Source organism: Saccopteryx bilineata, chromosome 3 (genome assembly GCF_036850765.1).
Source record: "Saccopteryx bilineata isolate mSacBil1 chromosome 3, mSacBil1_pri_phased_curated, whole genome shotgun sequence".
NCBI lineage: Eukaryota > Metazoa > Chordata > Mammalia > Chiroptera > Emballonuridae > Saccopteryx > Saccopteryx bilineata.
Genome location: NC_089492.1, coordinates 272,365,246 through 272,382,386, shown reverse-complemented (window position 1 = coordinate 272,382,386; position 17,141 = coordinate 272,365,246). Strand labels below are relative to the sequence as shown.

At 42.6% G+C, this 17,141-nt stretch overlaps 1 protein-coding gene and 2 non-coding genes across 3 annotated transcripts in view; 2 read left to right on the top strand and 1 right to left on the bottom strand.

The window, feature by feature from the left end:
* Positions 1–17,141, bottom strand: part of DNAJC8 (DnaJ heat shock protein family (Hsp40) member C8) — a 31,717-nt gene that overhangs the window by 8,441 nt on the left and 6,135 nt on the right. The window contains exons 3-5 of the mRNA XM_066269901.1: positions 8,072–8,128; positions 1,854–1,920; positions 1,243–1,337 (exon numbers count right to left, since the gene is read on the bottom strand). Coding sequence (XP_066125998.1) covers positions 1,243–1,337; positions 1,854–1,920; positions 8,072–8,128 — 219 coding nt within the window. The remainder of the gene's footprint in view (positions 1–1,242; positions 1,338–1,853; positions 1,921–8,071; positions 8,129–17,141) is intronic.
* On the top strand, positions 11,036–11,111 carry TRNAS-AGA (transfer RNA serine (anticodon AGA)). The gene has a single exon. It is a non-coding gene; the product is annotated as a tRNA-Ser (tRNA).
* Positions 14,590–14,665, top strand: TRNAT-GGU (transfer RNA threonine (anticodon GGU)). The gene has a single exon. It is a non-coding gene; the product is annotated as a tRNA-Thr (tRNA).

Genomic DNA, 17,141 nt, shown 5'->3' with positions numbered 1-17,141 from the left:
CGAAAGAGCCTTTGATAAATTCACTTATCTTGTAGTTATGTGTTCACAGTAAAGAAAATATATTTGTCAAGTTTCAGAAGAAATTACAGAATGTTAAGTGTTATTTTTCTGATATTTCTACAACTGCATTCTATCATTCCACTGTGAAACCCCTTTAAACCAATAATTTTCACATGGTGTTAATTGGTTATCACTTTGACTACCATTGAGATCCAAAAAAATTAAATATACCCATTCACAAAAGAATGACACTACTCCATTAAAACAATCATTCAGTGTTGTACACCAGCAAAAAGCAAAGTGCTTTCCATGCTCAGAAAGGCCCCACTGCCACCTTGTGGTCAGAAAGAATGAGGTGGGCTCCCTGCAAGCAAAATCCAGATGAGGGATAACTACCACGATTCAAGTATGAATTGTCAGGTATTTCTCTGACTTTTCCCAGAATTGGGCCTGCACGTGCCATTTCTAACACATGACCACAGGATATAATGATGGTCACCCATATCTTTTTTACTCACTTTCCTGATCTAAACTGGAGTCACTATTATTATTGGTTATAAATTCTATTTTAGATTACAAAGCTCTTCAAAGATAACACTCATATTCACTGCCGATTGAAATAGCCCTTATACATGGTCTCAAGATTCTTGCCCCAGCACGTAAAAAATTAAAACAAAGACCTTTCTTACCTCAAGCAAGCCACCTTAACATTTCCCACCACTCAGGAGATTTCAGTAATGCAAAAAGAAAATAACACCGACTCTAACTAAACTCATTTCAGTTGAATCCTTCCCTGTTGTTAATACAGACATGGAGCCCCTCCTCCTTTTTAAAAAAACTTACTCATATCCCCTTGCCAGCCTACTTTAAGCCCATGTTCCAACCCCTTTACAGGGACAAGCATAAAAATCAAGTCAAATGTCACCATGGCTGCTTCACTCTCCCAGTCTCGAATGGGGTAATGTGACATGTAAAGAGCGGACAAGAGCCCTCTCTCCATAATGCAGGACTAGTAAGAAAAGAGGTCAGAGCAGTGACCTAGCCTCGCCTCATCCTGAGCAGTCGGGGTGAATTATAGCTTTAGGCACACACTACTCATGACTACTACAGCAAAGTGGTGGAGACCACCTAGGCAGTCACAAGCAGGCCAGTAGGCATTGCTATGTTAACATTCACCCTCCTACAAGGTGCCCACAGCTTGCTAATACTTCCTGTAAACACAGCAGCACTATAAATACTTACAGTGTGTTCCACGTATTCTTTTCCTGCCTGAATTACATCCAGGGCCCTCTTCTTTTGTTCCTGATCCAGTAGCAACTTGTAAGCTTTGTCCACAGCTAATGCAAAACATTGAAATTAACTGTTTCTGCAAACACCCTCTGCAAGTCTGAACTATACTCAGGCAGTGTAAACTGACTTGTGCCATCTAAAAGCATTCCCTACTTTGTTAAATTATTTACTGTTGTTAAACTAATTTTAAAAACATATAACTATAGCAATGACTTTCCTTGAGAGCACCAGAAAAAATTAAATATACACTCAAGGCTAAATACACCACATCTACGTTTAATTCAGCAATAAAACATTGCCAATTATTTTTTATGTTCAGAGAAAAAAATAATCCTATGTAGTAACAGTCTTTGTTAGCACACAGAAGTTTTTAACAAAGCAAACTTAAGGTCTGTTTGTTAAACAGCAACACTTTTGCTTTGGAATGACAACTGTTGTACTGAAAACCAGCTTCTTCATGACCAAAAGACAAAACTACTACATTCTTTTCTTGATCCAGGACAAGGAATAGTTTGCCCTCAACCTCGACAATATTATTCAGAAGCAGGTAAATCTACAAATACCTTCAAAAGCCTTTTGTGCTCTGTCAGCATCATCTTGATTTTTGTCTGGATGCACCAAGATGGATAACTATAAGAGAAAGGTCAGGTTTGTCAGAAAGAAACATTTAACCTTTGCCTGCACTCCTTAACCCAAAAGCTCTAAGATACTATGCAAAAAAGAGTGTTAGCCAAATGTATTGTTTTTTAATTAATAAATATCATAAAATGCCCCAAAATACTGGTCTTCAACAAAATTCAAGCACCACTTTGAAACTGGGAATGCACAACTGGGAAACATTTAGGAGTTTAATCACAAAGTTGAGAATAAAATTGCTCGGTTGCCGAGCGATGGAGCAAATGGGCAGAGCATCAGCCCCAGACGGGGGGGTTGCCAGGTGGATCCCTGTCGGGGGGTGCATGTGGAAGTCTGTCTCTCTGCCTCCCCGCCTTTCATTTGATTTTTTTAAAAATGTTGAGAATAAGCCTAGCATTATGAGAATGCTGTGACCATTTAGGGGAGGGAAGGACACTGAAAATTACCAAGTTCTTGTTAGGTTTCTTTCTGAGCAGTAAGGAGGATAAAACAGGTAAGAGACATCATCTCTTTCCTAAAAGAACTTCAAATATGAAGCTGCGGTTCTCAGTTCTGTCTGTGCTCCAATCCTGAGAAGCTTTTAAAAAATACAGATGTCAGCCCTGGCTGGTGACTCAGTGGATAGAGTGTTGACTGGGCGTATGGACATCCTGGTTTCGATTCCCAGTCAGGGCACACAGGAGAAGCACCCATCTGCTTCTCTCCCCTCCCTCCTGAATCAGTCTCTGTACTTGTTAGACATCTGCTAGACTGGATCAGCTATAGTAAGGAATTAGAGTATTAATTTTGTTAGGTGTGACAACTAGTTATGCAAAAAATGTCCTTTTTTTTTTTTCTGAAGCTGGAAACGGGGAGAGACAGTCAGACAGACACCCGCATGCGCCCGACCGGGATCCACCCGGCACACTCACCAGGGTCGACACTCTGCCCACCAGGGGGCGATGCTCTGCCCCTCCGGGGCATCGCTCTGCCAAGACCAGAGCCACTCTAGCGCCTGGGGCAGAGGCCAAGGAGCCATCCCCAGCGCCCGGGCCATCTTTGCTCCAATGGAGCCTTGGCTGCGGGAGGGGAAGAGAGAGACAGAGAGGAAGGAGGAGGGGGGGTGGAGAAGCAAATGGGCGCTTCTCCTATGTGCCCTGGCCGGGAACCGAACCCGGGTCCCCCGCACGCCAGGCCGACGCTCCACCGCTGAGCCAACCGGCCAGGGCCAAAAATGTCCTTTTTTAACTTGGGGAGATTTGCGCTGAAGTATCTAGAGGTAAAGTAACAAGGTGTCTATACTTTACTTGTCAACAATTCAGCCCAAAATATAGTTAGTTAAGGAAGCAAACTGTTCCCAGTATATGGTGAGTATATGGGTGTTTGTCACTCTATTCTTTTGTTTTGTTTTGTTTTTTTACAGAGACAGAGAGTCAGAGAGAGGGATAGATAGGAACAGACAGACAGGAACAGAGAGAGATGAGAAGCATCAATCATCAGTTTTTCGTTGCGACCTTAGTTGTTCATTGATTGCTTTCTTCTATGTGCCTTGACCGTGGGCCTTCAGCAGACTGAGTAACCCCTTGCTCAAGCCAGTGACCTTGGGTCCAAGCTGGTGAGCTTTGCTCAAACCAGATGAGCTCGCACTCAGGCTGGCGACCTCGGGGTCTCAAACCTGGGTCCTCTGCCTCCCAGTCCGACACTCTATCCACTGCGCCACCGCCTGGTCAGGCTGTCACTCTATTCTTTATTTTTAAAGTATATATAATTTTTAAATTATATCAAAATCGGCCTGACCTGTGGTGGCGCAGTGGGTAAAGCGTCGACCTGGAAATGCTGAGGTTGCCGGTTCGAAACCCTGGGCTTGCCTGGTCAAGGCACATATGGGAGTTGATGCTTCCAGCTCCTCCCCCCTTCTCTCTCTCTGTCTCTCTTCTCTCTCTGTCTCTCCCTCTCCTGTCTAAAATGAATAAATAAAAAATAAAAAAAAAATTAAAAAAAAAAATTATGTCAAAATAAAAACCAAAGCCCTGGCCAGCTGGCTCAGTTGTTAGAACATCATCCCGAAGCACAGAAGTTACCAGTTCAATCCCCCGTCAGGGCACATAGAGGAACAGATATTTGTCTTTTTCCTGTTTTCTCCCTTCTCCTTTCTAAAATAAACATAAATAAATAAATACCAAGAATCTCCACAGGTGATTCTTTTAGACAGCTATGGTTAAGAACTACTGACCTACTGTCATTGACAGACAGAAGCCAACTAGTTGGAACAGAGGGACTGTGTTGAGGGATGATAACAAGTGGGAAGCTAATGCTAAATCCTACAGTACTGAAGACAGAATCCTGGGGTCTAATTCCAACCTCAGCAACTGCTAGCTGTGAGACCATGAGTTCTGCCTCATCTTCCATCTATATTAGGTACTTATAGCCCACTGTGTTGTTTTAAGGTTAAAATGAAATAATATAAGTAAATAACTTAGAAAACTGTCACAGTGGTTTTCAACCTTTTTAAGCTTAGAGACCAATGAAAATAGGAAAATTTTATTGGGAACCACTAAGACGAAAATCACCCTGAGCACAAGCAAATTTGACTCAGGTCATTCAGTCTATAATCATCATACAACATCAGGGTGGTCAACTTTCACGGACCAGCATGAAATTTCTGGTAGACCAGTCTATGGACCCGTGGTTGAAAACTCCCGGGCTAACACACACTGACAACAGTTAGCATATAAAGAGGACATATGATATGCCAAGAACTAATCTAAGTGCTTTACGTGTATTACCTCATTTAAATCCTCATAACATCTCTATGGAGTAGACACCATTATCATGTGCATTTCACAATTAAGGTAAGAGGCACAGAAAGGTTGAAAGTAACCTGCCCAAGTTCAAAGTGCTTGTAAGAGGTAAAGCCAAGATTAAAACTCAAGTCATCTAGTTCCAGGTCATATTAACAACCTAAAGTCATATTAATGACTAAATAAGAACTCTTGTGTTATTTGTAATAGCTACATAAAAACTTGTTTTGGCTACAGATTTTAATATTTGCTAATTAAATTTGGAAAGACTAATCCATTAGGAAACTTGAAATTTTAGAAAAAGAAAATAAGCTGCCCTGGATGGTTAGTTCAGTCAGTTAGAAGGTCATCCTGAAATGACAAGGTTGTGGGTTCAATGCCCAGTCCAGGCACAAGCAGGAAACAGCCAATGAATGCACAAGTGGAACAACATATGGATGCTTCACTCCCCCTCATCCCTCTAAAATCTACCAAAAAACAGAAAGACCAAAAGAGAGAGAGAGAGAGAGAGAGGAAGGAAGGAAGGAAGGAAGGAAGGAAGGAAGGAAGGAAGGAAGGAAGGAAGGAAAGAAGGAAGAAAGGAAGGAAGGAAGGGAAGGAGGGAAAGAGGGAGGGAGGGAGGGAGGCAGGCAGGCAGGGAGGCTGAATACATGTAAATGTAAAATAGAACTTAGAAAGAAAAAAAAAACTATAAAGTTATATAAGGAGAAATTGAGTAAGCAAAGATAAAAAACACACTTAACCGATCTTAAGATGATTATGAGTGAGCAATGTAAGAGAATTTAATATATTCAAGAAGCAAACATAGTCTATAGCAGTGGTCCCCAACCCCCAGGGCCACGGACCGGTACTGGTCCATGGGCCATTTGGTACCGGTCCACAGAGAAAGAATAAATAACTTATATTATTTTTGTTTTATTTATATTTAAGTCTGAATGATGTTTTATTTTTTTAAAATGACCAGATTCCCTCTGTTACATCCGTCTAAGACTCACTCTTGACGCTTGTCTCGTAAGTTCGACAATTATATATATTTTAAAATACCACAGTTTTTACGCCGGTCGCATCATTTTATTTTGTACATTTATCCGTCCCACCCTAAAGGCTGGTCTCTGAAAATATTTTCTGACATTAAACCGGTCCGTGGCCCAAAAAAGGTTGGGGGCCACTGGTCTAGAGCCAAACCACCTTGAATGCATCTGATCTCCTCTGATCTTGGAAGAAGCAAACATAACACTGGATATTAATAAGTATGTCATACAGGAGCTGAAAATAATATTCAGCACTGGTCAGGGCATTTTAAATACATAATACATAAAAGAAATAAAGAAGCTGAGGAAAGTTTAAAAACAAAAGATACAAAATATAAAGAAAATCTAATTTGAGCCTGACCAGGCGGTGGTACAGTGGATAGAGCATCAGACTGGGACATGGAGGACCCAGGTTTGAAACCTTGAGGTCACCAGCTAGTTTGAGCAAGGCTCACCAGCTTGAGCCAAGGTCGCTGGCTTGAGCAAGGGGTTACTCAGGCTACTGTAGCCCCCGTCAAGGCACATATAAGAAAGCAATCAAGCAACAACTAAGGTGCTGCAATGAAGAATTGATGCTTCTCATCTTTCTCCTTCCTGTTTGTCTGTCCCTATCTGTCCCTCCTTCTGTTTCTCTCTGTCTCTGTTACCAAAAAAAAAAAAAAGAAAGAAAAGAAAATCCAATTTGTAAAGACAAATTCCAGGGGAGTATAATTATTCAACTCACAGAAGGAAAGGCTGGGGGGATTACTCAAATGTCAAAACTAGAAGGATCTTTAAAAGAGCTACTATGAAACTCTGTAGCTTGAGTTATTAAACGTTAGACTGAACAAGAACCAGAGGCTATGAATCGCCTTTCCTAGAGAATTTCCAGAAAGCACTTGTTATATTAAACCAGTTATCTCCTGGGTATTCATTTAAGTTTACAAAAGGAAATTATTGAGAAATGGGGTCTTAAAAATAAAGAACTGGCCTAACCTGTGGTGGTGCAGTGGATAAAGCGTCAACCTGGAATGCTGAGGTTGCTGGTTCAAAACCCTGGGCTTGCCTGGTCAAGGCACATATGGAAGTTGATACTTCCTGCTCCTACCCCCTTCTATCTCTCTCTCTCTCTCTTTATTCTCTAAAATGAATAAATAAATAATTTTTTTTAAAGCCTTCCTTACCCTAACCTCTGCCACAACAGAAAGAACGGCTTATAAAAAAATAAAAAATAAATTAAAATAACTGTTACAGGCCCTGGCCGGTTGACTCAGTGGTAGAGCGTCAGCCTGGTGTGCGGAAGTCCCGGGTTCGATTCCCGGCCAGGGCACACAGGAGAAGCGCCCGTCTGCTTCTCCACCCCTCTCCCTCTCCTTCCTCTCTGTCTCTCTCTTCCCCTCCCGCAGCCACGGCTCCACTGGAGCAGAGTTTGCCCGGGCGCTGAGGATGGCTCTGTGGCCTCTGCCTCAGGCACTAGAATGGCTCTGATTGCAGCAGAGCGACGCCCCAAGATGGGCAGAGCATCGCCCCCTGGTGGGCATGCCGGGTGGATCCCGGTCGGGCGCATGCGGGAGTCTGTCTGACTGCCTCCCCATTTCCAGCTTCGGAAAAATACAAAAAAAACAAAAAACAAAAAAAAACTGTTACAAATCACTTAAGTTGTTATCTCCTGGAAGCTAGGGGAGTTAGTGAGTATGAGTCCATATAAGCTCTACTATTCTACCTTGTATGTCTCCCTTTTTAAAAATATTTTTTATTGCCCTGGCCAGATAGCTCAGTTGGTTAAAGCACTGACTCAAGAGTGCAGAAGTTGCCGGGTCGATCCCCGGTCAGGGCAGATACAGGAACAGATGTTCCTGTCTCTTTCTCTAAAAGATCAATAAAATAAAACATTTTTAAAAATATTTTTAATATTTTTTATTTATTGATTGATTTGAGAGAGAGAGAGAAAAAGACAAAAAGACATGGATTTGTTGTTCCACTTCCACGAATCCACTAGCTGATTCTTATATGTGCCCTGACCAGGGATCAAACCCCTAACCTTGGCACATCAGGATGATCTTAAGACTAACCAACTGAGCTACCCGGCCAGGCTTGAATTTTTCCCTTTTAAGTAAGGGGCTGGAGAGATTCTGTTTGGATATAAAACTCATTCTATTCAGAGGTAAGGTGTAGTCATTAAAATATTTAAATTTTATGTCACAATGAAGTTTTTAACTGAGTTACATAAACAAGTTAAAAAAAAAATAAGGCTAAATGTTGGCCCCAAAAGCATAATAGGAAGTTCTAAGCAAATCATCATGTACATTCTCAAAATGTTCAAACTCTACCCATTACAGGAAAATAGTGCCATACCTGCCGAAACCTCTTTTTTATTTCTTCATCTGTCACTTCCGGATCTATCTGAAGAACCTGAAAGAATCAAAATCAAAGCTATAAAAGAAATAAATTCATAAATTTAAGCAGTGCCCAATAATAAACATATTATAACCAACATCTAGAATAGTACTCAGCATTTTAGAACTATGCCTAGCACACAATTCTAAAAAATGCTCAAGAAATAAAAATAAGCAACTCAATAAAAGAATAGCTATACTGTTTTAGGTTCTCAATTAATACAGTAGTTACTTTCATTCCATCAGAAAAATAATAACTTATCTTATTCCAGAAATGTATTTCCAAACAATGAAAATGTTGCATTTCTCCTTCATTCATCAAGGAAAGTACCCACCCCCATCCCCTCCTTACTTTTGCAAATATGGAGAAGGCATAGAACACAACAGGGAAATAAGGCTGGCTACCTGATTTTCACCTCAATCAAGAAATGTCCACTTGGCTCCACTTTATATCTCTAAGTTCTCAATTCAGTTCTCAACCCAAAGTGAACATCACAATCACGTAGCAGTGGTCAGCAAACTCATTAGTCAACAGAGCCAAATATCAACAGTACAATGATTGAAATTTCTTTGGGGAGTCAAAGTTTTTAAACTTAAACTATATAGGTAGGTGCATTCCTTATAGAGGTAGCGCCCGCACGTGGTATTTTGAGGAAGAGCTACAATCAAGGGGCCAAAGAGTCGCATGTGGCTCGTGAGCGAAAGTTTGCCTACCAGGGACCTATGGAAATCTGAGATCAATGCCTTGGGGCCCCTTCTAAGAATGGCTGATTCCAAATGGCAGCAATCTGTATTATTATTAATATTATTATTATTATTTTAGCAATGCTGTCTTTTTGGGGGGACAGAGACAGATTGAGAGACAGAGAGTGGGACAGTTAGGGACAGACAGACAGGAAAGGAGAGAGATGAGAAGCATCAACTCGTAGTTGCAGCACTTTAGTTGTTCATTGATTGCTTCTCATATATGCCTTGACCACGGGTGCTCTAGCTGAGCCAGTGACCCTTTGCTCAAGCCAGCGACCTTGGGCTCAGGCCAGCAACCATGGGATCATGCCCATGATCCACACTCAAGCTGGCAACTCCGTGGCTAAAGCTGGTGAGCCTGTATTCAAGCCAGTGACCTCAGGGTTTCAAATCTGGGACCTCAGAGTCCCGTGTCAACACTCTATCCACTGTGCCACCACTGGTCAGGCAAAAGAACATATTTTTAATTACCATATAATAAGTACTTTTTTAGAAAGAACGTGTTGTAAGACATACAACCAAAGCAGATGATTTCATAGTGTAGCCCATGAACTCAACACAGCCTCATCTATTAAACTGACTTGGTATTTAAGGCCAAAGGAAGGCCCTGAAAGGGCAGAGGCGGAGAATTTGTTAAAATTCAAAAGAGCAGGCCCCTTCAGTAGGCCTGCATCAGAAATCAACATTTTGGCACGCTTTCCCTTCCAGGAGCACGTTGGCACCTTTCCCTTCCCCCTCTTCTTCAGAGGCATAAATCTCCTAAACTCTACGGGTCCCTACCAGACTTGCAACCAGGGGAGCAATGGACAGCAGCAGCTCGACCTGGGCTAATCCCCTGAACCTGTTTCCAGGGCCTCCTTTTCTCTGACTTCCCAGTGGGCCAAAGCAGCCCCACCTAGGCTCTCTGCTATTGCTTCTTCTGTCCTAAGCCCTTTCTTGTTTCACTGTCCCCAGCTTTAATAAACATTGTTCTCAAAATTAAAAAAAAAAATTAACATTTTTAACAAAATCCTGTGGTGACTGAGTCATGTTAAAAGTTTGAGAGCATTAGCCTGACTTGTGGTGGCGCAGTGGATAAAGCTACTGCCTGGAATGCTGAGGTCTCCGATTCGAGACTGTGGGCTTGCTCGGTCAAAGCACATATGGGAGTTGATGCTTCCTGCTCCTCCCCCTTCTCTCTCTTTCTCTCTCTCTCTCTCCCCCTCTCTAAAATGAATAAATAAAATCTTTAAAAAAAAGTTTGAGAGCATTAGTAAGAAATGATGATGGATGTTAGAAATAGATGCTTTCAAAGTTAGGAGAGATGATCCTTTATTAAGGTGGGGGAAGGCAAAGTAGGGAAAAATTAAAATAAGTCTTGATATGAAAAATACATACCAAAGAAATTAAAACTGAAAAGTAATCTGCTAAGCTAAGTCAGATGCTTAAAGTAAGGTCTCAGAAAAACCTGGCAATAAGTAATGTCAAGATTTATAGCAAGCTTTCAAAACATTGAAGAGCCCACCTATTGCAGCAGTTATTAGTAAGCAGGGAAGCTGAATCACCAATGCATTCAATAGACTTTTGCAGGTTATGACAAGAGCATATCCATTCTCAGATGCTAGGCAACAATCGGGTGAAGGAGAAAAAAACCTTAAGCAGGATTTTTAAGTCAGTACACCCCCTCATACCTTTCCCAAGGGAGAAAGAAACTGGGAAAAAGTCACTCAAGAGGAAGAATGCAGCCATGTAAGGTTTATAGATGAAAGGAGATAACTGTATGTACACAAATACATGGCTCACAAAAATGAGATATTTTATTGCTTCATATTCATTTTGAAATATCCGCTAATTCTTCTCACAAAAATTAGGGGATATCTTATAGCTTCATATTCATTTTGAAATATCCCCTAATTTTTGTGAGCTGTTTATTCAGAGAACCTTACCTTATGTTGGTTCTGGGGAAAAAGAATATATTAGAGCAAATCAAAGTCCAACAAACCCCAAAAGGTGTCCAAAATGAATAAGAAAGGATAGTAAACTTCCCACATTCACCCTCCCCCCAAAAAGCCTCCAACACGGGGGGAAGGTGCACAATGCTCTGTGTAAGTATTATATTGAGTTGTACACTTGACACCTGAATGGTTTGGTGAACCATATCATCCCAATAAATTAAAAATAAATTTTAAAAAGCCTGGCCCTGGCCGGTTGGCTCAGCGGTAGAGCGTCGGCCTAGAGTGCGGAGGACCCGGGTTCGATTCCCAGCCAGGGCACACAGGAGAAGCGCCCATTTGCTTCTCCACCCCTCCGCCGCGCTTTCCTCTCTGTCTCTCTCTTCCCCTCCCGCAGCCAAGGCTCCATTGGAGCAAAGATGGCCCGGGCGCTGGGGTTGGCTCCTTGGCCTCTGCCCCAGGCACTAGAGTGGCTCTGGTCGCAACATGGTGACGTCCAGGATGGGCAGAGCATCGCCTCCTGGTGGGCAGAGCGTCGCCCCATGGTGGGCGTGCCGGGTGGATCCCGGTCGGGCGCATGCGGGAGTCTGTCTGTCTCTCCCTGTTTCAGCTTCAGAAAAATGAAAAAAAAAAAAAAAAAAAAGAATATAAAAAAAAAGCCTCCAATAAAGCTAGCAAATTACTATTTATGCCAAATTCATGAACCTTGACTGGTTCCTAAGTTTTAAAAAAAAAAGTTATACTTGAGATTTTTTTGGACATTGGGGCCATTTGCATGTGGACTCTATGCTGGAAGATGTTACTGAATTAATGTTGTTTTTCCTATGTGTAATAATGGTTATGTGGAAAGGTGTCTTTGTTTTGAAAAGATGAATACTCAAGTATTCAAGCATAAAGTGTCACAATGTTTGCTGCTTACTTTTAGATGATTTGGCAAAAAGGAAGATGGCATGTATACTTACATAAATACACACACACATCCCACAAGGTATTTTTCCAAGAGTTATATCACATGTGCACTGACAACAAATATTCACTGAGTAACTTCAAAGTTAAACCAATTCCTTTCCTATCTTTAAGAGTTGGAGAAAGCTTGCCTGACCTGTGGTGGCACAATGGATAAAGCATTGACCTGGAATGCCGAGGTTGCTGGTTCGAAACCCAGGGCTTACACAGTCAAGGCACATATGTCAAGCAAGTAATGAACAACTAAAGTGAAGGAACTAAGAGTTGATATTTCTCATTCCACCTCCCCCTCCTCTCTGTAAAATCAATAAATAAAATCTTAAGAGAAAAAAAAAAGAGTTGGAGGTAGCCATGAAACACAGTGAAGACAACGAGCCTATACCTGTGGCCCAAATCTCTTTGAAACCACATTTATACATTCCACACAAACTTTTAGGACGCATAGGCTTGCTAGATACAGTGCTCACAACTGTTTTCATGGAATTTACCATCAAGCAGGGTAGAAATCGAAAAGTAACAAGTAATTCTTACAAAATAATAAATGGCAGAGAGCATTTGAGATTTTGCTCCCCAGCATGTTATCAGTTTGGCTCAAACTCTTATAAATTTTTTTTTTTTAAAAGAAACCCCAAAATGATAAATGCCACATTACCAATATGGTTCTAGAAAAGCACACAGGATATTCATATTCCTGGGAGATTTTTCTGAACTGTTGTGACTCAGGCTTTGGGAATGCTGCAATGAAAAACCTAGAGTTGGCCCTGGCTGGTGGCTCAGTGAACAGAGCATCAGCCTGCATATGGCCATCTCGGGTTTGATTCCCAGTCAGGGAACACAGAAGAAGCAACCATCTGCTTTCCCCTCTCCCTCTCCACATTCTCCTCCCACAGCCAGTGGTTCGATTGGTTCGAGCATGGCCCCCGGCACTGAGGATAGCTCAGTTGGTCCAAGCGCATCAGCTGCAGGCACTAAAAATAGCTCAGTGGATTCAGAGCATCAGCCCCAAATGGGGGTTGCAAGGTGGATCTTGGTTAGGGCAAATGTCAGAGTCTGCCTCACTATCTCCCTTCCTCTCACCTAAAAAAAGAAAAAAAAAAGGGGAAACCCACAGTCTTGGAACACAAACAATAATTCATCATCACACAGCAACAAAAATGCTTGACTGTGGCATTTATATAAGTTTCCAAACTCAGATAAACTGTAATAGTCTCCTTCTTTGGGGCCCCCGACCTAAAAAAGGAATCTAGTCTTAACATCACACCTAAATTCTCTAGCATGTTATAATGTGGAAGTTCTGGAGTCCTTTGAGATAAATATTTCTTTTTTCCAAGGTGCTGAACAAGATAAACAGAAAATAAAGTCTGTGGTACTGCCTGCTGGGGCATTAAAATTAAATTTAAAAAATAAAAAGGCCTGACCTATGGTGGTGCAGTGGATAAGGCCTCAACATGGAATGTTGAGGTTGCCAGTTCAAGACCCTAGGCTTGCCAGGTCAAAGCACATACGAGAAGCAGTTGTGAGCTGGTGCTTCCCGTCTCTCCCTCTCCCCTGCCTTTCTAAAATCAATAAATAACATCTAAAAAGAGAAAAGGGGAACATATAAGGGCAGGACTGAGCAGAGGCACAGGTTCATCAAAGCTTACAGAAGAAAGCAGGGGAGGGCCCTTAACCTAGAATAATTGTAGAATGCATAAGAAAGATGATTGTATGATGGCTGAAGGTTAGAAATGTGCCCACAGAGACAGCTGTTGTAGTTGAAATAGCAGACAGGAAAAAAAAATGCTCCTGGAAAAGACCCTTCCAATTCCCAGGCTAATTTCTCCCTTTTCTACCTGCTCAGTAATGGGATATACAAAACCACTCAAATTTCAATTGAGAGTTGAGATGACAGCTATTACTGCATTACTTCTCCTTACTAGAAAAAGACCAGTCTGTTTGTAGAAAAATCTGATTCATTTAGATGTCTCAATAGTTCTTTCATGAAAAAGATAACTCACTGATTTCCTAATCACCATGAACATCTAACTCTGACTTAAGAGTCAAAAGTAACTTTAGGACGCCCAATCCTAGAGTAGCCAGTACATTTATATGAAAGAGAAGAGACAAAAGTTCCAATGAACAGTCATGGAGTCCTGCCCACTCAAACACAATCTCATGCCTTCTTGAAGGTGCCAACTTCCCCAATCTCTATGTATCCAAATATACTTTCTATAGTCAAGACAAGAGCTACAGGGTAGTGAGTTCTATTTCTAGAACCACATTAACTAGTAGGGTATTAAAATCATAGCCTTCATACTGGTCCCAATGATCTATCACTTCTCATCAAACAGACATCTACAGAAATATAATCACCTTAACAAATAAATGGCTAAATTATATGACTATTTGTCCCCTTTCCACGGTACTATGCTCAATTTAAAAGTATGGCTTAGGCCCTGGCCAGTTGGCTCAGCAGTTAGAGCGTCGGCCTGGCGTGCGGGGGACCCGGCGGGTTCGATTCCGGCCAGGGCACATAGGAGAAGCGCCCATTTGCTTCTCCACCTCCCCCCTCCTTCCTCTCTGTCTCTCTCTTCCCCTCCCGCAGCCAAGGCTCCATTGGAGCAAAGATGGCCCGGGCGCTGGGGATGGCTCCTTGGCCTCTACCCTAGGCGCTAGAGTGGCTCTGGTTGTGACAGAGCGACCCCCCGGAGGGGCAGAGCATCGCCCCTTGGTGGGCAGAACGTCGCCCCCTGGTGGGCGTGCCGGGTAGATCCTGGTCGGGCGCATGAGGGAGTCTGACTGTCTCTCCCCGTTTCCAGCTTCAGAAAAATCCAAAAATAAAAGTATGGCTTAGGCCCTGGCCGGTTGGCTCAGTGGTAGAGCATCGGCCTGGTGTGCGGAAGTCCCGGGTTCGATTCCCGGCCAGGGCACACAGGAGAGGCGCCTATCTGCTTCTCCACCCCTCCCCCTCTCCTTCCTCTCCGTCTCTTTCTTCCCCTCCCGCAGCAGAGGCTCCATTGGAGCAAAAGATGGCCCAGGCGCTGGGGATGGCTTCTTGGCCTCTGCCCCAGGCGCTAGAGTGGCTCTGGTCGCGACAGAGCCACGTCCCAGATGGGCAGAGCATCGCCCCTGGTGGGCATACCGGGTGGATCCCGGTCGGGCGCATGCGGGAGTCTGTCTGACTGCCTCCTCATTTCTAGCTTCAGAAAAATACAAAAAATAAATAAATAAATAAAAGTATGACTTAATAGCCTGGCCTGTAGTAGTGCAGTGGATAGAGTGCCAACCTGGAACACTGATGTCACTGGTTCAAAACCCTGGGCTTGCCCAGTCAAGGTACATATGCAAAGCAATCAACAAACAGCTAGAGTGAAGCAACTACTTCTCACCCCCATACCCCCCCTTATAAAATCCATAAATAAAATCCTTAAAAGTATGACTTAATAAAAAAAAAAAAGTATGACTTAATAGAAAGAACGTATCAAATTCTTTATTACGTCTCAAACAAATCATTTCCCCCTATGTGTGCCCTCCACAAAATCTTATCAAAGGTACTAGCTTTGTCTTCTTCCCTTTTGGAGCAGTGCAATCCAAGTACATCACATGGTGCCAGGCAAGTGAATCTCTGGTCTGGGTGGGGAGTCAAGATGGCCCAGAGCAGACTGTCAGAGCCTATCTGCAATGAGGAAGAGAAGACAGTGACAACACTGGGAGTGGTGGCCAGTCACATGGTGCTAGAACCCAAACTGGGTGAGAAGGGAATCCACATAGAAGGGCAGCCCAACATGGAATGCCTAAGAGGATTGAGGAGGGCATCCTGGCATAGGGTGGATGAACTCAGCAGACTGAGAATGTCAACATGGGAGAGTAGCCCAGTGTAAGGTGTGAGGGCCCAAGAGAAAAGAGGAAGGCATCCCCATGGAAGTGAGTCCAACATAGGGTTTTTGCGACCAAGCAGGGCAGAGATTGTCTTGTCCACAAGGAAATGTGACCCGGCATAGGTTACAGAAGTCCAAGCAAAGCCATCTTCACAAAGAAATAGCCTACCATGGGGTGTGGACGCTTGTGCATGGGTTGGGGTGCCCATGCAGGGCACCAATGTCAAAGTGAGCCCAGTGCAAAATGTTGGAGCCTTAGCAGTGTGAAGAGGGCCTCCATGCAGAGGGATGTGGACTCAAAGCCCAAATAAGATAAAGAGAGTAGAAAGGGTGTTTTTATGGCAAGGACCATGCTCTAGCCCAGTGCTTGGCAAACTGCAGCTCACGAGCCACATGCGGCTCTTTGGCCCTTTGAGTGTGGCTCTTCCACAAAATACCACGTGCATGCGCTACCTCAATAAGGAATGTACCTACCTATATAGTTTAAGTTTAAAAAATTTGGCTCCCAAAAGAAATTCCAATCGTTGTACTGTTAATACTTGGCTCTGTTGACTAATGAGTTTGCCGACCACTGCTCTAGCTCAAGAGGAATAAAAAGAGCACCCAAGGACTAGAGTGTGGGCACAAGGAACCAAAGCCAGGTGAGGAATGTACCACATGAAAGGGTGACCTGGCATGGGAGTTTTGAGCTGAGTTGTGGAGAGAAGGGCTTTGCAGTGAGGTGGCCTGGTGTTGATGTCAGAGTAAAGCAGGGTGAGAGGGCATTCACACAAAGGGAAGAATGGGAACAGGAGATCAGCTGCACGCAGGAGGATCAATTTAGTAAACACTTATATATTCATCTCTCACTAGAGAAGGGAACTGGGAACATGGCAAGGAAGAAAAACCTAGAATAAACCCTGTGGTATTGGATTAAAATTGGATGTAACTGGGTATTAAAATTGGAGGTAGATTCTCTCTCTCTCTCTCTCTCTCTCTCCACCAACAGAACCTGAGAGAAGTGACATCCCAATAGCAATGACTACACCTAACACTCAATCTTGATTTTAAATACTATTCTTCACTAAAAGGAACCACAGCTCCTCTATGAAATAGTTAAGTCCAGGAGTGTCTAGTAATCAAGGAATGATGATGACATATCAAAAAGACAGGCACTTACTAAAAGGTAACCTACTGCCTAAATCTGGGAAAATTTGAGCATCAAAATAAATGATATCTAAATATAATCCATTGAATAATATAGGAAACCTAAAGGCCATACTGACAAATAAATAAACTGAAACTTTGATAAGGACAGGACATTTATGTAAGTCTCAAAGTACTCCCCCATAAAATATTTATTAATTACAAAGGGGAAAAACAAAGTTAACTTCATGAACAAACCTAGCAGGCAACTCTTCTAAGTAATCAAATCAACAGGACTAGTAATGAGATAGATCAAAATTATATACTTTATAGGTTGCAAAAATAAGAATACAGTATCATTTCTTTGATATTACTGCCAACATTGTATAAACAGATCCTAACG